Source organism: Magnolia sinica, chromosome 3 (genome assembly GCF_029962835.1).
Source record: "Magnolia sinica isolate HGM2019 chromosome 3, MsV1, whole genome shotgun sequence".
Lineage (NCBI taxonomy): Eukaryota > Viridiplantae > Streptophyta > Magnoliopsida > Magnoliales > Magnoliaceae > Magnolia > Magnolia sinica.
The window spans coordinates 44,477,684-44,501,436 of record NC_080575.1 but is presented as its reverse complement, the minus strand read 5'-3'; the positions used below and the strand labels follow the sequence as shown (position 1 = coordinate 44,501,436).

The 23,753-nt window shown below is 37.9% G+C and overlaps 1 protein-coding gene across 1 annotated transcript; it reads left to right on the top strand.

Annotated features, from left to right (window-relative positions):
• The first annotated feature begins 2,989 nt into the window (after positions 1-2,989).
• On the top strand, positions 2,990-17,544 carry LOC131239868 (small ribosomal subunit protein mS79 (rPPR3b)-like). Its single transcript, XM_058237769.1, has 4 exons — positions 2,990-4,182; positions 8,332-8,515; positions 15,878-16,015; positions 17,176-17,544. The coding sequence occupies exon 1, from the start codon at positions 3,336-3,338 to the stop codon at positions 4,134-4,136; it is 801 nt and encodes a 266-aa protein (XP_058093752.1). The 5' UTR covers positions 2,990-3,335; the 3' UTR covers positions 4,137-4,182; positions 8,332-8,515; positions 15,878-16,015; positions 17,176-17,544.
• The last annotated feature ends 6,209 nt before the right edge of the window (positions 17,545-23,753 follow it).

The following is a 23,753-nucleotide window of genomic DNA, read 5'->3' as shown; positions in this document are numbered from 1 at the left end:
TTAAACCAATGGCATACCTTGCATTGAGACTAATTAAAGACCAGATGCATGATCCAACTATCATCTCAACTACCTGTTGTGATTAGTGATGAGGCAATTTGTGAAAAGGTAAGGGTTGGCCTTTTCGAATGGTTTTTTTTTTTCCTTAGGTCAATGGACTTATGGACTTGTTTTTTCATCAAAACTTTGCTTGATATTTCTCAAAGGAATAGAGATGAATGGATAATTTTTTATTTTTTTATTTTTAATGTTAAACAATGCTTATTTTATTAATATTTAAATATATGTCACATTATAATTGACAAAGTATCGAATAACCAATGAAATAAAATAAACAAGAGATAAATACCTAATTCGTCTATTGGAACAAACGGTCAAATCAAATGGGCAGCAGGATATGACCGAATTGATATGATCACCTAAATCGAAACTCAGTTAATCATAATCCAACAACTTAGGATTATGGATATTTAATATACTCTTATGGTACTATAGTGAGAGCCACTATGCAGTAGTAATCTAAGCTAGAACTAAGTTAATCCATGTAAATAAAGATAAATGTGTTTGGTGTAGGGCCTCGTTCTTTTCTTCGTGTTTTCTTTTTATAACTTGTCAAGGAAGCAAAATGTTTATGCAAACCCCAAGTGTGGGGCTACGATATAGTAATAACTCAGTGAGACCAAGGTCAAATCCTCAGGGAATGTAGAACATAATTTAGAACTAGTCTAAAGGTAAAAAGTATCTAAGTTTTTCATCTAACCAAAAAGAAAAGATGTCTTAAAACAAATAAATAAAATATTAAGGATTCGGGAATTCACTCATAGCAATCACAACATCTCATTCATTGATTTAATGTATAACTCAATTGGAATCAAAGTCTTATCTTATCCAATCAGAAGATAATTTTTTTTGAACCAATCATTAACACCAATAAAATATGATTTCGATTGAATGGTTCTCTCATGAAGCATTCAGATCTCAATCGTAGGGAATCAAAAGCATCTAAAACACCCTTAAGCGACAATAGATCAATAAATTATACAGACTAAATCATTCTCTAATTTAAGTTAAACAATTGTTAAATCAAAGCATTCATTATACCCGTACTACATAACAAATTTAGAAATAAAAACTTAAAAATTTTTAAAGTAAATTTCAAATCTATTTCAATCTACTATAATTATTCAACCTATTGTTATTAAATCAAATAAACTAAATATTGTAATTATTATAAGCATCATTCATTAGCCTTAGTTAATATATTAGCCTAACATTATTAACATCTTAGAAGAAAAATAAAATAAAATTAAAAATTAAAAATACAAACTAGATTTGAGGGATTGAAGAAGGATAGATTTGTGGAAGCTCCACCATCCTTAAGTCTTTCTCTCAAGTCCTAATTCATACTTAGATTAAATTAGAACATCCCTTTAAATAGGAAAAACTTTTACCGACTCAAAAACTTTTTAAAGTAAAATCCAAATTTATTTCAATCTACTACAATTAGTTAATGTATTGTTATTAAATCAAATAAACTAAATATTGTAATTATTATAAACTTCATTCATTAGCCTTAGTTAATAAATTAGCCTAACATTACTAACATCTTAAAAGAAAAATAAAATAAAATAAAAAACTAAAAATACAAACTAAATTTGAGGGATTGAAAAAGGATAGATCTGTGGAAGCTTCACTATTCCTAAGTCTTTCTCTTAAGCCCTAATTCATACTTAGATTAAATTAGAATATCCCTTTAAATAGAAAAAACTCTTACCGACTTGAAACCAACTTCAAATTTACACACTTTTTTTATGATTCGGTCACACTAACTGTAACCTTCGGTCGCATCGAACTAGTCTCTCAATTGCACACGAATTTCTTAAAAAAATCTTCTGAAGTATCTGGAGGAGGGAAAAATACAAATATAAGCTTGATTCAAAACTTCTACTACTATTACAAAAAGAAAAAAAAAAACCTTTTAAGGATGGGCTTTCAATCCTTCACTAGTTCTTGTGGTCTGGTTAGTTTTTTATAACAAAACCTAACATAGGTTGGAGTAATTGAATGGACAGAGGATGTCATTATGGGCTCTGCATAGCTTGGCGGACTGATTTCCCTTGCCCGCTGAATTGCTACAAGGTCCTGGTAACTAGTGACGTGCCCAATGAAAAGGCATTACTTGCCTGTGTCAGATGTCATCCCACATCGAAAGTTGAATGCTGTTTGATTAGTGACCCCAACACTAGCCAACTTATTAGATATGACCCCAACACCAGCCAGCTAACTTGTGTCAAAGCTCGGTGGACCTGTGATGTATGTATTTTATTTAGGCCTTCCATCCTTCTTATCAGCCCTAAAATGAGGTAGATTCAAAACTTCGATGAGTGTCATGTACCATGGGAAACCGTGGATATTGAACGTTTGAAGTTTTGGATCAAATTGATATTTGTGTTTTCCTATGATCAAAGTTTGTGTGCATGACTTTATCAATAGGTTAGATGTAATCCTGGAAAGTTTTTAATCCTGATTGTGTTGTGGTCCACTTGAGATTTGGATTTGGCTAATCTATGCCAAGAAAGATAAGAGGTATACAAGGCACACGAGTTGGAAATCAGGGCCATTCAAAGGTATATCCCACCGTAAGCATGCAATCACCGAAGAAAAAAAAAAAAGGTAGGCCCACTTTCACAGGAAGACGAAAGTGGACAGTCTGAAAAGAAAAGAGGATCAATGGTCCACGTACCCAACTTGGACATCGGGGCAGCTAACGCGTCCAAATTTTAGCTTGACCAGTTAGATTCTAGGGCCACGAACGGATGAACGGTTCGGATCTCGCAAACTCGGGGTCGGATGGCTTCCTAAACCTTGCCCCCTCTCTCTCTCTCTCTCTCTCCGCCTAAATCTAGAAGCCCAACCGTTGCTCCTCTCTCTCTGAAAATGTGAGAAATGCCCTCTCTCTCGCGGCTTCTCCCCCTAAGAAACCGTAATCCCCTCCCTCTGTCTCGCGTTTTCTCCTCTCCATCTCCGTCTCCGTCTCCTTCTCCGTCTCCTTCATCTCCTTCTCCGTCATCTCCTTCTCGTCCTTCTTTAAATCCATTCTCAAAGACCTCTTCGAAGAAACCGACCTCCAAAACCTAGTCCAGAAATTCAAATCCTCCTCCCAATCATACCGCTTCCGTTGCAAGCACCGCATCTATTCCGTCACTGTCCGCCGCCTGGGTTCCGCCGGCCCACACCACTCCATTGCGGACAGCCTCGATCACCAGAAGCAATTCCCTGATATCTCCACCGAAGGTTTCGCGGTCCGCCTCATTGCCCTCTATGGCCAATCCGGCATGTTCGACCACGCCCGCGACCTGTTCGACGAATTGCCCCAATTAAACTGCCCCCGCACTACCAAATCCTTCAACGCCCTCTTAACCTCTGCCCTCGATTCCCAGCTCTTCGCAAAAGTTCCGGAGCTTTTTGATGCTCTGCCGTCTAAAATCTCAGTAAAGCCTGATGTTTTCTCTTATAGTATTTTGATTCAGGCATTATGTAAAATGGGTTCTTTGGATTCTGCTGTTTCGGCACTGGAAATGATGGAGTTGAATGGGGTGAGACCGAGTTTGATTACGTTTAATCATCTTTTAAATGGGCTTTACACTGGGAGTCGGTTTTCAGATGCGGAGAAGCTTTGGTTTAAAATGGAAGAGTATAACTGTGTTCCCGATGTTACCAGTTACAATGAGAGATTGAGAGGGCTGGTTTTGGAGGGGAAGACAGAGGAGGCTGTTAAGTTGGTTGGTGAGTTTGGGAATCGTGGGTTGAAACCTAATGTTTTTAGTTTCAATTCATTGGGGTATTGCAATGATGGGAACGTAGAGGAGGCAAAGAGGATCTTAAGTGAGTTGGTGAAGAATGATTGTGCCCCGAATCGACGGACATTTGAGACTCTAATTCCTTGTGCATGCGAGAAGGGGGATTTAGATTTGGCAGTGAAGTTGTGTAAGGAGTGTGTGAATCGGCGGTGTTTTGTTGATGTGCAGATTGTGCAGAGTGTGGTTGATGTGTTGGTTAGGGAGTCAAGGGTCAAAATGCTAAGACCCTCATGGAGCTTGGGGTGTCGAGTGGTTTGCGCCCTCGGTCTGGCTTGAAATTGCCGTCTGGGATTGAATGATGTTGCATTCCCGATATTAACTTGTAAGTTGATTCTGATTGGTTAGATTCAGCTTATATTATATGGATGATTGTGATGATCTTTTGTGTTTACTTGTAGTGTATGTGTCCTGAATTGCTATATTTTTATTGCTTCTCTTTTGATGCAACCAAATGGCCACACGTGCCGATTGATCAAGATTTGAAGAAAAGGCCCGCATCTCACGCGAGCACGCTCCGCATGTGTGTACAAGAAAAGGACCACCTTCCTTTTTTAGCCATCATCACTTTCCATTTTTCTCATATCTCTAAATTAAGAAATCTACTCTTTCTTTCATATCTTTATTTTTAGGCTGGGAATAATCTTAAATATTTTCTTATCTAAGTATCTTCTTTAGGTATTTTCTTAATTATAGAATGCTTTGTTACTTAAGTGCTTTCCTATTTTTTAGATTTCTTAGATTTCATATCTTTTTATTACAGATTGTAAGGTTGATTATAAATAGGACCTATGGCCTATGAAATAAGACAAGCTGGTAGCTATGGTAGCTATTTGGGGGGGGGGGGGGGTGGCGGGGGCGGGCAGGAAGAACTAGTTCTAGACTAGAGGACTGTTGAGCTTGCTCGCAGTCTCGCATTTGTGATCTCTAGCATCCGTCTAGAAGATTGTTGGATCTTTCCCACAATCTCTTTCTTTTCTTATTGATTTATTTGCTTTCCCTTTCGGGTTTGCATCATCTTTACTTGCTCTGTTAGCATTGTGATATAACCATGCATTTTTGGGTCAACAATGGTGTGATTACATTATGGCATGTTGTTGGTGGATTGACATGTTCCCTCGTCTTGAATTGTAGAAGTGAATGTTCGGTTGGACCATGACAATGGTGGTTAGATGTTCTGTCCTATCATTCTGTCCTTGCTTTTTCTTTACCTGAATGTGCCCATGGGTAAAACTAACTTACTCATGTGTCAACACATGACTTCGCCTAAAATGGCCATTAGCGTGCATTTGAATACTTGACAAATCAGTTTTTGTTCAGATATTCGAGTTGCTTTCGATATCTTGGGTTGATAATTCATGAGGGTGGAGAGATTGAGAAGGAAGTTGCCCATAGAATTCAAGTTGTGTGGATCATCAACCCATAGAATCGACACAGTTTGAATGTGTTTTTGTTTGAAGTCCAAAATTGTTTTTCCTTTTGAAGAATTGTAGTCCAAAATTATGTTTTCCGATGGCTACACTTTTGTCCGATGCTAACATATAATATTGGTGTTGTTTATTCATGACAAGGTACAAGTGAATGTTCAATTGGTTGAGTTTAATTGGAGAGAATATACTCTTGCTACATGTTCAAGATTTTCTATCTTTTTTTAGAGTGTTATCACTGTTGACTAAACATGTACTCATATGTATATATGTATACTTTCCCACAATGTTTTCAGAAGATATGGAATATGCCTTTGAATGGTGGAATTCCTTGTTTCAAAAAATGTGTTTCCTGTCATTAATATGAAAAAAGAAGCGCCTTAGGCCGAGCGCTTCCTCCTTGAGCAATGGGGTGGCGTGGTATTCCACGGGAGAGGTTGAAATCGTGGCGCACGATATTATTCGTGTGATGGGCGCAGATTAACATCAGGTTTTCCTTCGACCGCTTAGCTGCTATGAGTTGCAGTCAGAGTGAGGGTGTTGCCTGACATTCCATTGCTGTTATTTTTAGTGAATGAACAGTTCAAATTGACGCTAGGTCACCCCTTGCACCATTTAAAAGGTTTGGGGATGTTGCCATTATCCCCATGAAGTTGGGGACATTAGCAAAACTTTCTCTTGCACTCGCACATGAATTTTCTAATGCAACTGTTGTCACCACAATGTGGTGCAAACGGTTTGTTATGTGCCCCACCGACATGTGTTGATGAAATCCACTCATACCATAAGAGATGCCCTCCCTTATTTGGCCATGAGACCCAAAATCAGGCCAATCCAAAAGTGTGCCACACCGGCAGGAACAATTGAGAGCAGGCGCCCCCCCTTGATTCTCATTGAGGGCCCACCATGTTGTGTACTATATGCCATCCAATCCATTGATCTGCAACATCTGTCCAAGATAATTGCAAACCTGAAAAACCACACCATTTTGAAACATGAATGGGACCCAATGAGAATCAATGGTGGGCGTCTCCTCCCAACTATTTCTGCTCATGTGGCCCACCCAAGCCATGGATTGGCCTGAATTTTGAGCACATGGCTAAACGAAGGGAGGTGTGCATGATGGTCAGAGTTGATGTCATCAACACATCACTGTGGGGTCCACAACTGTTTGCACCACATTATGGAGAAAACGTTTCCATTAGATAATTTCACACACACACACACACACCATATTTCCCACACAAAATGTCTCCTTGTGAACAAAGGAATTCCCTTTTCCGTAAATTGCGGTTGTTCATTCTTGTCATTAAGAGCAGAAAGGAAGTGCCTTAGGCCGAGCGCTTCCTCCTTGAGCAATGGGTTGGCGTGGTATTCCACGGGAGAGGTTGATATCGTGGCGCACGATATTATTCGTGTGATGGGCACACATTAACATCTAGGTTTCCTTTGGTCGCTTAGCTGTTATGATTTGCAGTCAGAGCGAGGGTATTACCCGACATTTCGTAACTCGTATTTTATAAGGGGTTTGAGCTTTTTCCGTTGCCCAAAGCTGTGTGACAAATATAGTCGAGATTTTGAAAGCCTTGTGATAGTCATGCGAGAATTCAATTAAACGCTATTGCCGAGATATTTCAAAATATCGGTAGTTTTTAATTTTCATGATTTTATTGCGAATTATCCTTATATTAACGTGAAAATTGTTTAAAATTTAATCTTCAAAAAAAGGTTTAAAATTTTAACTAATTCATTATATAATTATATATTCAAATTTTAAAGTTATTAATTAATCTATATATATATATATATATAGGGAAAAAGGTACTATGCGCTCAACCTCATGATAAGCTCCTATGAGGTCGAGCTGTGTGGGCCCCACCGTGATGCGTGTCGACCATCAACACCGTGCATTTGATGGGTCCCCTCTAAATTATGGGATATCCCAAAAATCAGCCGTATACGGAACTCAGGTGGGCCATACCATCTAAAATCATGTGAAGACATGCCAAAAACATATAAAAGCACTTGGTGGGGCCCACCTGAGTTTTGAATGCTGCTGAAACTTGGTCTGAACCCTCATCCAAGTGGGACACACATAATGGATGGGCTGGATTTGCAAACCACATCTCGGTGGGCCCAAAAAATGATTATGAATGTTTTAATGGTGCACGGCCCCTCCCCACTTCTGTATGTGGTGTGGCCCACACAAGTCACTGATTGACTTGATTTTTGAGACCTAGACCCACGATGGAATGGTGCATCTGACTGATGGGGTAGATGTTCGAAACGCATCACGATGGGGCCCACACAACTCGACCTCATGGGACGGTCTTGTGAGGTCGAGCGCATAGTACCTTTTCCCATATATATATATATATATAAATTTTTGCGAGATTTTTCTGATAATATCTCAAGAGATATTTCAAAATTTGAAATTCTCCTGAGAAATTCCTGAACCGAGAAATTCTTGAGAATGAGATTTGTCACCATGGCCCCACAGTGGCTATCACCCATTTTATTTGAGCATTGAGATCATAAGTCAATCCCTGCTTAGCCACCAAAATGAATAAAAAATAAAGGAAAAGGGACCTAATTGTAACCAAGAGCTTCACTTATCCCACATGCATATACAACTCATCACTTGAAAAGCCATTACATTGCACAAGAGTCGATGTCTGATCAGTCCATCAGGTGGGCTCAACTTCTGAGATTCGGTAACCCAAAATCAGGCCATTCCAGTCATCGGGTGGGTGGATCACAACGTACAAAACAAAATGGAGGATTAACTCATTTTTAGCTGATGATTTGGTTTTTTATACTGGAGCACACCTGATGAATGAGCCTTGTTGGTGTCTGCATGGTACATGACATTCTGCATGGTGTGATTTACATGTTGGATGGATAGATGTTCACTGAACATGCCAGTTGTTGATGCTTACAGTTTCTTCTAACACAAACATGTAGTGCTTCTTTTGTTTTTATGCATTTTATCTGGGAGTGTGTGATCACACTTTGTTCATGACAAAGTTCTGTGAATGTTCAACCAGTTATTTTAGTTGGAATGGTATATGCTCCTGCTTAAAAGTGAAAGAGGCTTCCTATAGGGCTCCCATAGTGCACCAACCTCAAGGAAGTCAAAGGAGAAAGGGATGGATTGATGGGTTCAAATAGGAGATGGAAGCTGCAAGTCATATGCCTCCTACCTCTCTTCAACGCTTATGACATGTAAAGGTAAGAGCCGGGCCAATTTTTCCTTCCTTAGACATTTCTATTAATTTAAGGGTCTCTTTGGTGGCAGGGTGGAAAATATTTTGTGGTAGGTAGGTACCAATGTTTTGAAATCTGATCATACCTGACACCTTTCCGTGAGTGGTTTCCTGCAAACTGGTCCAGTCAGGTTCATCTGGGTTGATATGCGATGGCTATATGTAATTGAATTTAGTTAGTTAAATAATATTAATGGCATGATAATAAGTGCGTGTATGCAATGAATGTCATGTTTGTTTAAAATGGAGGAGGCTGTAGGTTCTCAAACTTGTTAGATCCATCTCGTCCAAGTTGATCTTTGTGTCCTGTGCGGTTGGAGTAGACTCCAGCCTGACTCGGATAGCCAAACTAGTTAGACCGGGTGGTTTGACCTGACCTATTATGTTGCTAGGTCCTAGTCCAAATGTCTAAGTTCATTTGTCTTAGAAAATTTAGTGTAAAAGGTACAAGCATTCTACTTATTACTTTTGTTTCTTTTATCCTTTAATGTTAGAAATATTAGGGCATGTTTTGTGGTAAAGTAATGTAAATGGGTCATTATTACTATTTCATAAAGTTTGTTTAACACGTATTACGACCAGTGTTCGAGTTGTCGGTATCGCTACAAGTTTCGCTAAGTAGAGATAAAGATATATTATCGTTATCGCCGATAATATCGCCGATAACCGGAAATGCGAAAAAAAAATGACAAATAATGGGGAAAATGATGGAATTTTTTAGTAAAACTTCAGGGCATGCCTAAATACACATATTTGCATATTTAGGAATAAAAAAATTACAAAAAAAATACATTAAATAATAAGTTTTCATTTAATGGGACCCAAAAAGCATATGTTGCCATAAGAAATCGCTCCAATTGTAATCAAAATGAGTTCATATAATACAAATGCAGTTAACATATAATAATTAGGACATGTAAAAGTTAATGAACTAAAAAAGTACACCTTTTTTGGGACATGGAATCTATATATATTGGTGTACTTGGTGATTGATGGCTTGGATATGGCACTTGTTTGACATATTGACGCATCCATTCAATTTTCAAGATCATTTTATGGTATAAGCCCAAAAAATAGATAGATCTAAATCTTAAGTGAACCACATCACAGGACTGTTGATTGAATGCACACCATTAAAAACTTCTCAAGGGCCACAAATTTTGTATCGAACTAGTTTGTATAACCTAAGTAACAAGTTGGATGTCAAATAAACATTACATTGAACCCTGGGAGGTTTTTAATGGTGGACATTCAATTGCTACTATTTCTTGTGGTGTGGTCCACTTGAGAGTTATACATGCCTGATGTTTTGGATCAAGATCTAAAATGATCTGAAAAAATAGATGGACAACATGGATCAAATAAATACATCATGATTAGGCCCACATAGCACGAACCATTAGCCATCTTGACAGTGGCAACGTCACTAGCCAAATCAAGTCCTCTAGGTGGTGTAAGGACTTTGTGGTACCCACCGTATCCCATGTGTTTTATAATGCTGTGAATAATGAGGTGGCTACTGGAGAGTGTTCCGTGGGCCCACCATGATATATGCGAGAAATCAACTCCATTAATCCATTTCAGCATATCATTTTAGTACATGGTCCAAAAAATGAGGTAGTTCCAAATCTCAAGTGGACCACATCAAAAGGAACAACCGCTATTAAATCCCACCATTAAATTGGAAGTGCATTCCAATCCCTTAAAATTGGAAGCAGATTGGCTGGTGTACCACACCCCAGCTATATAGCTGCTGCAGGTTCGTGTAGTGCGAAGACGTGCACTGACGCTACTCGAGCTCCGAGTTGTACGAACGGTTCAAAGGAGATCAAAGTTACATGGGCCCCACAGTGATGTATTTATTATATCTACATCGTTCATCTATTTTTAGAGATCATTTGAGAGCATTATCCAAAAAATGAATCATGTCCAAAGATCATTTGGACCACACCACAAATAGTAGCAGAGATAATGATTTTCACCGTTAAAAAATACGTAGGGCCCACCATAATGTTTATTTTCCATCCAATCTGTTCATAAGGTCACAAAGACCTGAATGAAGAATAAAAACAAATTTCATATTGATCTAAAACTTTTGTGACCCCAAAAAGGGTTTCAATGGTAGACGTTCAATCTCCCACCGCTTTTTGCAGTGTGGTCCACTTGATAGTTAGATCTGTTTTATTTTTCGTCTCAAGCCTTAAGAGAGCTCGCCAAATTGATGGACGGTTTTGATATAACAAATACCCTGTGATCAGACCCACAGAACTTGCTTACGTATACAGCAGCTATACAGCGGGTGTGAGAGGACGCGGATTAGATGGATACTAACAAGTTGAGTAGCCAGTCGGCTACTGACGTGACGTCACCAAGTTATGTGGCCCCACTATGATGTATATGTTATATCCACACCGTCCATCCATTTTTAGATATCATTTTAGGGTATGAACCACAGAATGAATCAAATAAAAATCTGTTGTGGACCCCACCAAAGAAAACAACGGGGAGAGTGATTCCCACCGTTGAAACTATCCTAAGGCCCATCATAATGTTTATTTGAAATCCAACCTGTTTAAAAGTTAAAAAAGACATTAAATAAGGGAAAACACAAATATCAGCTTGATCTACAACTTTTGTGGCCTTTAGAAGTTTTTAACGGTGGGTGTCACTGTCCCACTGTTTTCTGTGCTGGGGTCCACTGGAGCTTTGGATTTAACTCGTTCTTTGGATATTGCCCTAAAATGATCTCTCCAAATGGATGGAAGGTGTGGATGCAAAACATACATCATGGTGGGGCCCACGGAACTTGCCGACGTCACTTCAGTAGCTAGTCTCGCGACTCACCCTGTGAGTATACCAACCCGTCAGTAGCTAATCCCCTCCCGGACGCGAGAGAAATTTCGTTTTTACGAAATTCTCTCCTCTTCTCCGGAAAATCGCAATCAATCTCATCTTCCGTAAAAAACTTTCCAGAAATTTCTCTTTTTCTTTTTCAAATCCGAACCGAAATCTCCGTAAATCTCGGTGAAATCAAGTTCGCTTTCAAATCTCTTTCTTTGAAGAAAACAAAAGGGTTTTTTAAAAGGGTTTTCTTATCTCGGATAATTCAGAGCTATCAACAGCGATTTGCCACTAAATCTAGCCGAAATCCACTTCCGCGGGTAGATCGGGAGAAAAAGAAGGTAAGAGATCTTTTTTTATATATTTTTTGTATTTATTTCAATTTTTTTTCAATAATAAGGAGAACGATAGCTTTTTTTTCGATAAAATCGAAAATGTCGCCGATATTTCGTCGATATTTGGAAGAGAAACGAAAACTTGGGGTTTCGGTATCGCCGGTTCAGCGACACCGATAATATCGCCGATATTATCGATTTCTCGTCGACAATTCAAACACTGATTACGACACATATATCGAGGGTTAAATGCAGATGTAATAGGAGACAAAAAGAAATTTCTAATCGTTACAAATTTAAATTGTATTGCAGTGGAAACTCTGCCCCAAACTCCAAAATAACTTTATTTTGGTGTTGATTTGACATTGAAATAATGCAAAATTGCTATCATTACATTTTTACCATGATAAACCCAATAATGTAATTGGTGCCATTATGGTGGTCAAATACAATTGATATCACCAAACAAGTAATTTGAAATAATGCCCATTTCCTTTATTGTTGTAATTGGTAATACAAACAGGCCCTTAGTTGCAAAGGAAACAAATTTCACTAATTCTGAAAGGTTTTAATATCAAGGTTTGTCTTCGCAAAGAAAAAAGTTGCAAAGAAAAAGCTATAATGATTGCAACTGATAAAAGGTATCACTAGCATGGTTCTAAGACTCGGATGAGTCCTGTGTGACTTGTTTGTGTTGACTTGGACTTGGTCAAACCCAATCCAGTTCGTCACAACAAGTCACCCCAGACTCCGTTGAGTCTAGCTTATTCACCTTTGACTCGGTTGAGTCGCGACTTGACTGGACATCATTGTTGTCAAACATATGCGCATATGCGATCGCATATGCGCATACTGTGGATTGAATCGCATATGCCATGATGGCACATGTGATCCTGGCGAGTATGCCATGGCATACTTTTATATGCGACTAATATGCGATTGCATATTTCCCATTAGCCAGAGTGGAAGCTTTTTTTTTTTTTTTTTTTCAATTTGGAGAACTTTTGCTTGTGAATAGGCACTCATATCCGCTCCATTTTCACTATTCTTTACTCCCAAAGCTCTTTCTCTCTTACTCTCTCTCTTACACCTCTTCTCTCTTACTCTAATCTCTCTACAATTATTTCAAGTATGTTTTATTTATTTTATTTTATTTTTAAGTTGTGCTTACTTTTTGTAAATTAAGTTGTAAGTTGTAACTTGTAAGTTGTTTCAAGTTATCCATTTAATTCTCCTTTAATGTAGCTCGTCGATTGTTTTGTTAAAATTTATATTATGTAATATATGTAATTAAATATATAACTTAGTGAAACACTAAAACTATAATGAAATAAGTAAAATAACCCAATCCAATCATGTGTACTAATTAGGCAAGTTTTTACTATTTTTTAAGAATTTTTTCAAATTTTTTTTTTTTTTCTAAAAAAATGCCATGGCATATGCAATTTTGCGATCGCATATGCGAACAGCATATGCTGATCGCATGCAATCGCATATGCGATTTGACAACATTGCTCGACAGAGATGAATTGGTCCAAGTTGCCAAGTCACTTCACCATGATCATCAGTGCAGTATCTTTTGTATCCCACTACCAAACAAACCTTGCAAGTATTATATCTAAGCAACTCAGTTACGGGTCTTATAGATTCTTTATTTTCTCACTTATTTTCTTGTCACTGCTTTTTAATACTACCTTCAGCATTGCCCCATCTATAGGTCACACTCATCGGTAAATGTATCTTTACTGTCTTGAAAGATTCGGTACACGCGGGTCATATTTTTGTCGTCCAGACCATTGGTTTGATGGTCCCTACTTTCAAAGGGGCATCCTTCATTTTTCATTTAAGGATCCCAATCCTTTGATGAATGGCAATTATGCAGCTGAAGAAGATACCATATGAGAATAGTCCACATTCAACAAAAATAGACCACTTACCACAGGGTTGGTATTTGTGAAATTAGATCATACTTGGGAAATCTCTACGGCAGGGTCCATCAAGTCAATGGTCTTTGATCTTTGAACCATACCTGCTTGTATGGAATCCTGCACATCAGTAAACTGTACATTTGCTGATGAGCAGTATGGACATTGTCTTCCTATTAGTTCCTCTTTATTGTTTCCTTAGCAGTACAATACAGTAGGAATAGATTGATGAGATAAAGATGAATCTTATTTTGGTTTTTCATGAGAAACTCTAAGATCTTTGGCATAAAAGCATGAATAGTTCTGTAATTTGCCAATCCATGTCTGTCGGTCGCTTGATTTGTGTTCAAACTATTGATCTAATGGGCCAGAGGAACAAAATATAAACTAAGACACCAAAACACTGCTGATCCGCTATTCACGAGTATAAAACGTATGAACTAAATCTATTAAAATGGTCGTATAACTACAACATAAAGAACCATAAGTTAGTCATCCATATAAAATAAAACATGAAGTTATTTCAAATTATATTATTTTGCAAACAATTTACCTATGAAAATGTATATTAAAACTATTGATCTAATGGGCCAGAGGAACAAAATATAAACCAAGACACCAAAACGGTGCTGATCCCCTATTCACAACTACAAAACATACGAACTAAATCTATTAAAATGGTTGGATAACCACAACATAAAGAACCATAAGTCAGTTATCCATATTATCCATATAAAATGAAACATGAAGTTATTTCAAATCGTTTTATTTTGCAAACAATTTACCTATGAAAATGTATATTAAAATTATGTATAATAATTAATAGACTATATGTTTACTTGTTTTTAAAAAATAATGCAGCTACAAATTATCATCAATATTAAAACTTGCTGCTCTCATTGATTCTTGAAAGAGAGCTCTGTGTTATCAATATCGTCACCATCAATGATGAACACAGTAGATAGAGAGCCGTGTTGCCTATAGAAGGTTGGTACACAAAATTTTAACAGCATATTAAATATGAACGTTTATAATCAAGAGATTGTATTTAAAATTTATTAAAATTAAAATTAATTTAAGTTCATTTACCATGTACTTCCTTAAAATTAATCCTTGTGCTATCAATATATGTACAACTTCTGGGTGCATAAAACTCCGATACTAATCAAATACTCCACTGCTTGTGCTAAATAATGTTAGTTGTTCTTTTAAGAGATAACAACAATTTATTAAACAAGTGTGCAACAGAATAAAAACTACACTACAGCTCAAAGAAAGATGAAAGATTTATAGATTCAACTTCTTTTACATAAGAAGCCCAACCCACCAAATTCTACTTAATCTCTAAAATGTCACATGCCATCTGAGCTGGATAGGATGCTTGGGTGCATTATACTTCCAACAATCCAAGATGTTGGAAGGGTCACATGATCTAAACCATTTTTTACAGGCTATACAACTTCATCTAAATGCATCTCCATGGTTGATTTTATTTATACATGTTGACTTTTGTACCAACCCAAAATGAAGTTGCCTAGCTTGTACAAAAATAGATCATGACTCTTTTTGACACTTTCGGTTGGCGGAAGTATAATGTGTACGAATACTCCATTGTAGTTCAAATGGCTCATGACATTTTAGGGATTTATATGTCGACTGTTGTATGTAAGAAATCTTTTAATCAAATGCAATAGCGGATACATAAATCATTAAGATGTCACGACCCATATGAGCTAGATAGGGTACTCTGGTGCATTATACTTCCAACAATCCAAGATTCTGAAAGAGTCATGATCTAAACCATTTTGTACAGGCTAGACAGCTTCATCTAAGTACATCTCCATGTCTGACTTTATTAGTACATGTTTGACTTTTGTACCAACCCAACACGAAGTTGTTCAACCTGTACGAAAATAGTTTAGATTATGACTCTTTTGACATCTTAGGATGGTGGAAGTATGATGCACCCAAGTACCCTTTCACGGTTTAGATCATTGCATTTAAGAAATCATTAACATAGGTGGTAGAGTACTTGATTGGTATGGGAGTTATATGCGCCCGGAGACTGCATGGATTGATTTATGCAGAAGATTGGTTGACGAAGGAAATAAAAGGTGGACTAAAATTAATTTTTAATAATTTTATTAATTCGAACTTTAGTATTAAATCTATTGTTGACCTTTTCTATTCATATTCAATCTGTTGTTGACTTTTTCTGTGTAGCAGCCTCTGCATTATCTATACGTGATTAGGCCTTTTCTACAATGTCTTCTATTATTGACGACGACGACGACGGCGATGACTTGGTGACATGGAGACAGTTTTTCTTTTAAGAATCAAAGAGAGCATTGAGTCATTATGATGGTAATAATTTTCAGTTTTATCTTTATCTTTATCTTTTTTTTCTTTTCCTTTTCCTTTTTTTTTTTTAAAATTTTAATGTAATATATTGTCTATTAATTGTTATAGAAAATTTTTTGATATGCACTGTCATCGTTACATTTTTTGGGAAATAATGCAAATTGAAATAATTCATTTGTTTTACAAGGATGGATTTCTTGTGGATGTTTTTTTTTTTTTTGGTGTTGGCTCTCTCGTTTTGTTGGATTTAGTTCGTGGCCTTTTGTAGTTGTGAATGTCCGGATATCCATTATTTCTATTTCTAGCTTATATTTTGTCTTGCATCAAGAAAGAAGTGAAGGTTGATGCACTTTTTTTGAGTTAGTGGCCTGATACATGATTAGTTACTGTTTGTTTATTTGACAGCATATGCCTGTTTGTTAGCCTTTTATGATGTATTTTGGTTGACTGTTTGTTAGTTCAACATGTGCTTTAAGTCATTAGGTTTTTGTTAATTTAGTTGGGGGTTCCAACCCATGGCTCGGTGATGGACAGGTTGTGTTTTAACACCGATCCGTCTTGGGTTTGAGTGCCCATGTGGGGTGTGTTTAAAAGTGTAAAAAAGTTATGTTAATTTAGTCTTATATGCATGTTGTAACCATGAAATCATTTAATATGAGGTCTTTGTACAGTGTTTAGTGGTTTCATTTTATTATTATTATTATTATTATTATTATTATTATTTTCTGTTCTTTTTTCTCTAGCATATTGTCACAAATTTACAATGGATGTCTCATAAAACCGAGAAATATTATTATCATTCATTGATAATTTAACGTTGAGTGAAGTTAGCTAGCTTTGAGCGCTTTCTTGCATCCATCTTACTACTGTTATGCTAGTCTGGATGAATAGGCAGGCAATTAGGTAAGATATACTTCAAATGAGCACTGTCTATGGGCCAGGTTCAGGCCAGATCAAATCAATATTTCGAATAAGCCCAAGCTGACCAGGTGCCTGAGGCCCGTCCGTTGCCAGGCCCACTCCAAATTAGTGCTTGCTGTATTTGGACTTTAGCAGTGGACTTCCATACCACTATATACTATTGTTAGACAACTGAATTTTAGGACGGCATTGCATTTTTGGGATAATTAGAACTTTTTCATTGTGTGGCTGATTTTGTTTAGGTACTCTCTTCAAAGGGTCGTCTCTTCTAGAGATTGGTTGCATAGCATTGCTTGAATTGCTGGGACTTTCCATGGGTAGGTTGCTTTTGTGCCAGCTGAAGTGATCCTCGTTGCATCCTAGAAAATGAAAGATGACTATTATAAAGCAAAAGGAAGGGAAAGTGGGATTCAGAAGGGAGTGGTTTGGCAAATCTGTAAGGCGGGCAGGCAGGTTATGGCATGTTTCCAAGCGGCTTCTTTGTCCCTGCTCTCTGTGTATGTGTGTTCGCACATGTGTATGTGTGTGTGTGGCTTTATGGGCTATGTTTTCATCATAAATTTCTATATTTTCAGTCACATTTCGTTGGATATAAGTTGGATTTATTTCTATTATAATCTCTCTCTCTCTCTCTCTCTCTCTCTCTCTCTCTCTCTTAAATTTTTATTTATTTATTATTTATTTTTATTTTTAAATTCTTGGTTTTGGGAGAACGGATTTGAGAAATCTTCTTGGCGGATAAGCTGCTGTTTTATGTTGTAGCTGTTGCGCCCCCCCCCCCCCCCTAGAACCAGACCTAACCCGAACCCTATTCAGATCTGACCCGTACCTGATTTCCCAAGGTGAAACCAGGTCTTCAATCTCAAATAGAGTACCTGGACCTGGTGTCCCAACTGGTTGGGTGTGGTTAAACCTGGGCCAGCCCAATGAGCAATCACTTTCAGTGGAGCATGGCTACATGTGCATGGTTTTCAGTGGACCGAGAGAAGTATTTTTCCTCTCAGCCCATCATATGATGTTTGAGTGCCATCCAACCTGGTCATTAGATACGCGCTTCATATTAAGCCTAGATCACAAAATTCAGCCTGTTGCATAACTCAGGTGGGCACATCTAAGTAGAAACTTCCAGATGGAATTGTGTATGTGCCATCCAATCCATTCATCCGGTGTACCTTACCGGGATGAAGGGACGTACCAAAATTAAAAGCCTTTCCAGTGGCGTCTCAACTAAGTTTTGGGTATGATTGTGCATTGCTCCAACTAAGTTTTGGATTAGGATGGTTCTTGGGTGGGCCCCACAGCTCAAACATATGGTAATTACTGGAGGCTGATTACGTAATGAGTAAACTGTGGGGCCCACTGTGGATGTACCATTTTTTCAGATTATTTTATGGCGTGAGCCCAAAATTGAAGCACATCCACATCCGAAGCTCATGTGGACCACACCACATGAAACATTGAGGATAATGACGTTCACCATTGAAACCTTCCTAGGGCCCATAAGTAATGTTTATTTGTCATCTAACCTGTTCAAAAGGTCACAGTCACACAGCATGGGTGAAGGAAAATACAAATATCAGCTTGATCCAAAAAACTTCTGTGGTCCCAAGAAGTTTTCAATGGTAGGTGTTCAATTCACACCGTTTCTTGTGGCGTGGTCTACTTGAACTTTGGATCTGCTTTAGTTTGGGCTTATGCCTTAAAAACGAGCTGGTGAAACGGATAGATGGCCTGTATAGCAGGCATACATCATGGTGTGCCCATAGAGTTTAATCAGTATGCACTCCGCTTCCATAATTACCGTATTTTGGAAGTATGTGACCATTCGCCTTCACATTGGGTTCGATTGGGAGCTAGTAAATGGAAGATGGATTGTAATAAACTCATTGAAATATACACTTTAGACTAAATTGGACAATTTTTGACCTCAGATAGGCCACAAACTTGTCAACATTTTTTAACCATTTATTTAGATGGTCATCCTTTTAACTGTTTGGATAATTCTTTTGGTGTGATTTTAGTGATGTACCTGATTTTTGCTTTGTTATGGAGTATTATTAGTGTGACACGTGTATGATAGACATGTGCATAGAAGCACCTTTGTTTACATGCTTGACTCTCTAAGAGAGCTCAAAAAGGCATTTCACCTCATTTATTTCCAAATCCTCTATCGAAGCGAAGATTTCATTTACATGCATGTTTTCTCTCATTTCATTTCATTTACATGCATTTAATTCCATCCAAACACACTGCAAATACTACTTATATTTATTTATTCCCAATTTCACATATTTATCTCCATATACTCCCATCCAAATTGCCCCGTATCAACAACTCAACAACCCCTTTGGGCACTATTTTCCCACCAAAGTGAGTGCGATGTGGAAATGAATAAGCTGGTTCGAGGGTGTCCAAACAGACCCTTATAGCTCACTTTCAGTTGTTGAAAGGATGTGAGATGGAGTGCATGGTGAAGTAGTTGTCAAATTTGCTCAATGACCCTCAATTGAGTAGTCCTTTTCTTATATAGAAATCATTTTCCCTAATTACAATATATCCCTTAATTACAGTATCCCTTAATTACAGCATAATATCTCCTAATTACAGCAGCATCTATATCCCATAATTATAACATAATATCTCCTAATTACAACATAATATCTCCTAATTATAGCATTTATATCCCCTAATTACAGCAGCATCTATATCCCCTAATTACAGCATAATATTTCCTAATTACAGCATTTATATCCATAATATCTCCTAATTACAGCATCTGTTTCCTAAATAACTATACAATAATATATGGTAGGTTTGTTGTCTATCCTACTAATATCCCCCCTCAAATTGATGCTAGTCCATCAAGAAGCATCAATTTACCAACAAGAAATTGATGACGTAGTCGTGTCATAACTTTGGTGAAGACGTTCACTATCTAAAGGTCGCTTGAGATATGTGGAAAAGAGATAACCCGAGTATCAATAGCTTCCTGAATAGAATGACAGTTCACCTTGATATGTTTGGTACGCTTGTGATAGACGGAATTGGTAGCGATCTGAATAGCACTCGTATTATCAGCATAAAGAGGAGTGGGAGTAGACTGAGGAAAACCTATTTCAGCAAGTAAGCCACAGAGCCACATAATCTCTGAGTAGGCTGCCAACATGGCATGGTACTCGGACTCGGTCGAAGATTTAGAAACACGATCCTGTTTCTTACTTTTGCAAGAGATAAGTGAATCACCAAGAAACATACACCAATTGGTGACAGACCGAGGAGTATTAGGACATCCTACCCAGTCAGCATCATTAAAAGCCACAAGGCGAAGAGGAGTACCAGTAGAGAAGAATAAGCCACAATGAGGGGAACCCCGGAAATATCGAATAATTTGGCGGACTACGACAAGATGAAGGTGGCGAGGAGACTGCATAAATTGACTGATTTGCTGGATAGCAAAGGAGATGTCAAGCCGTGTAACAATGAGATAATTGAGACTACCAACTAATTGTCGAAACACCATGGGATCAGGAAGGAGATCCCACTCCTCACGTCAATACTTGATATTCACGTCCAAAGGGGTATCTACTGAAGAGGAGTCCTGTAAACCAGACAAGGAAATCAAGTCCTCTGTGTATTTATGTTGATGCAGGAAAACCCCAGAGGAATCGGACTGAACTTCCAAATCGAGGAAATACCGGAGAGGACCAAAATCCTTCATATGGAATGAATCATGAAGATGCTGCTTGAGTTGATCAATGAGGGCAGAATCAGTCCCAGTGATGACAATGTCGTCGACATAAACAAGAAGAAGAACGATACCAACAGAAGTCGTACAAAGAAACAACGAGGAATCATACTAGCTTTAGATGAAAGAAAATCGAAGGTAGTCCGGAATTTATTAAACCAAGTTCAGGGAGCCTGTTTCAAATCATACAGAGCGCACTTCAGCTTACATGCATTCGACGTCGACAACGAGCAAAGGCCAGGAGGAGGTGTCATGTAAACATCTTTCTGTAAATCACCGTGAAGAAATGCGTTCTTCACATCCATCTGGCAAATGGACCATCCCTGAGAGGCTGCAATGACAATAATAGTACGCACAGTGGTCATTTTAACGATAGGAGCAAAGGTCTCCTCATAGTCAACCCCATACTCCTGGCGGTTACCAAGGGCAACCAAACGAGCCTTATAATAGTCCACAGACCCATCAGGCCAAAGTTTTATAGAAAAAACCCACTTACACCCAATTAGCTTGACATGAGAAGGACAATGGACCATGTCCCAAGTCTGATTTTCTTGAAGAGCTTGAAGTTCTTCCTGCATAGCCTTTTTCTAACACTCATGTTTATCAGCTTGTGAGTAGGAATTAGGAATCGACACATTTGATAAGGTAGCCGTGAAGGAGTTATGAGGGAAACCATACCTATCCAGTTGATGAGAAGTACGACCAGATCATCGAGGAGGATGCAAAACAGGATCAGGTGGCAGATCAGACTCAGGAAGGGGTAGAGTTGGTCGACGGTGTTCATACACAAAACCAGACTTGAAACGTTTAGGAGGGCACATCAAATCATTAAAGTGAGGAAGAATAAAAACTACAAGAGATGATGTAATAGAACTAGGAAAGAAATATTGATGCTCAAAGAAAATGACATTATGAGATATATGAAATTTATTGGAAGAAGCATCATAACGCACAAATCCTTTTTGAGATAAGTTATATCCTAAAAAGATACATTTTACAGATTGCGTAGAGAGTTTGTGACGTTGATGCGGAGGTAGATGCATAAAACAAACATAGCCAAAAGTGTGTAAGTCAAGAAAGCTAGGGTGTTGTTTATGCAGACGATAGTATGGAGAGTTGAAATTTAGTACTTTAGAAGGCAACCTATTAATCAAATATACTGCTGTAGCTAAAGCTTCAACCTAAAATTTAGGAGGAACAGAAGATGCAAGTAACAAGGTCCTAGCAACATCTAACAAATATCAATTTTTGCACTCAGGTACGCCATTCTGTTGAGGCGTATAAGGACATGATCAGTGAGAAACAATTCCTTTATGACGAAGAAACTTAAGAAATTCATGAGACATATATTCTCTACCAGAATCAGTTCGTAAAGTCATAATACTAGTGGTAAATTGATTCTCAACATATGCTAGAAACGATTTGAAAACAGCAAAGACTTCAGACTTATAATGCAGAAAATATACCCAAGTATGCCGACTATGGTCATTTATGAAAGTCACAAAATATTTATAATGAGCATGAGAAATGACAGGAGTAATGCCCCATACATCACTATGAATAAGGTCAAAGTAATTCTTTACCCTACTCTCGAAAGAAGGGAAGAGAAGAATCTTACTTTTTCCGATTTTACATGTAAAACAATCAAAAGACAAAGCATGAGGTAAAGAAGAATTATTTATTTTTCCAACGAACTAGAATTCAGCAAATGAGATAAAACAACATTGTTTGGATGGCTCAAATGTTTGTGCCATACTTCACAATTATTAGAGATAGTAGTACAAGCCAAAGAAATGATACTAGGACTGGAAAAGTATAAGGGAAACAGTCTCCCAACTTTAGGCCCCTTCGTTATTGTCCACCTTGACACCGGATCCTGCAAATGACAACCATCACGAGAAAACTGAACATTATAATTATCATCCACTAATTGTTCAACTGAGATAAAACTCGTAAAAAGCCCAGGTGATACAAAAATATTAGTAAGTGATAGTGCGATATCACCAACCCCAGTAATCGGTAAACGATGGCCATTAGAAACTTGAATATTAGAAGAGCCAATACACTTTTACAAACATTGCTAAGCATATTAGGAGAACTGGTCATGTGATTCGATACAGCGGAGTCAACAAGCCAAGATTGAGAGGGTATAGTACATATAGTACCTTTACCTTATAGCCCTAAAGCGAAAAATGCTGATACAATCATTTGCTACACCATTTCTGGTGTAAGGGCAGGTGTAACAGTAGTGAAAGATGACATTGGAGCGAGATTTTGAGTGCTGGTTACCCCATCCGAAGTGTGGCCAGTAGCAGTAGCATGATCAGCATTCATGGGTCGATTTTGAGGACGTGTTGGGCATTCTTTGATGATGTGCCCCTTCTGTTTACATTAGCTGCAGAACTTTTTAGCACAATGGGCAGCAATATGCCCATAATATTTGCAACTGTAGCATTGAACTGTACGCATGTCTCGAACCCTTTCTTTGCCTTGAGTAGCGTATGCGACAGTATCTCTTGCGAAAATGAAGATTGAGTAAGAAGACATTGTTCCTCTCAGAGAAGTGCTCCAAAACACACGTTAAGAGATGGTGAAGGACCCTGTGCATCAGGTTGGAGCAAATTGACTCGAATTCTGACCTTAGTTTTATTAAAAACTGGTCTCTTTTGCTAACTTCATAGACTGCTTGAACAGCAGAGAGGGACTCGGCCAACATGTCGGCATACACAATGTCGAAAAACTCAGCCCAAAGAGCATGAAAACCACAAAAATATTTCTGAACAGAGAGTATACCTTAGGAATAGACAACAAGATCAGTTTCCAACTGAAATAGCTGGGCGGAATGATCGTGATGATAGACCTTTTTCAAGTATCCCCACATCGATTTAGCCATCTCGTACGACCTTAAATTGAGTATAAGCAGTAGATCAATAGACCCAAGAATCCAAGTCATCACGCGAGTATCTTTCACCTTCCATTTAACCAACGTCATAGGATCGGTAGGTGCTGGATCACTCCTATCAATATTTCCTTACAACTCCTCTCCCATGACAAAGAGTTGAAACTGAAACTCGG

Excerpts from the sequence above, each read along its gene's own strand:
- LOC131239868 (XM_058237769.1), top strand. The coding sequence starts at position 3,336 with ATGTTCGACCACGCCCGCGACCTGTTCGACGAATTGCCCCAATTAAAC.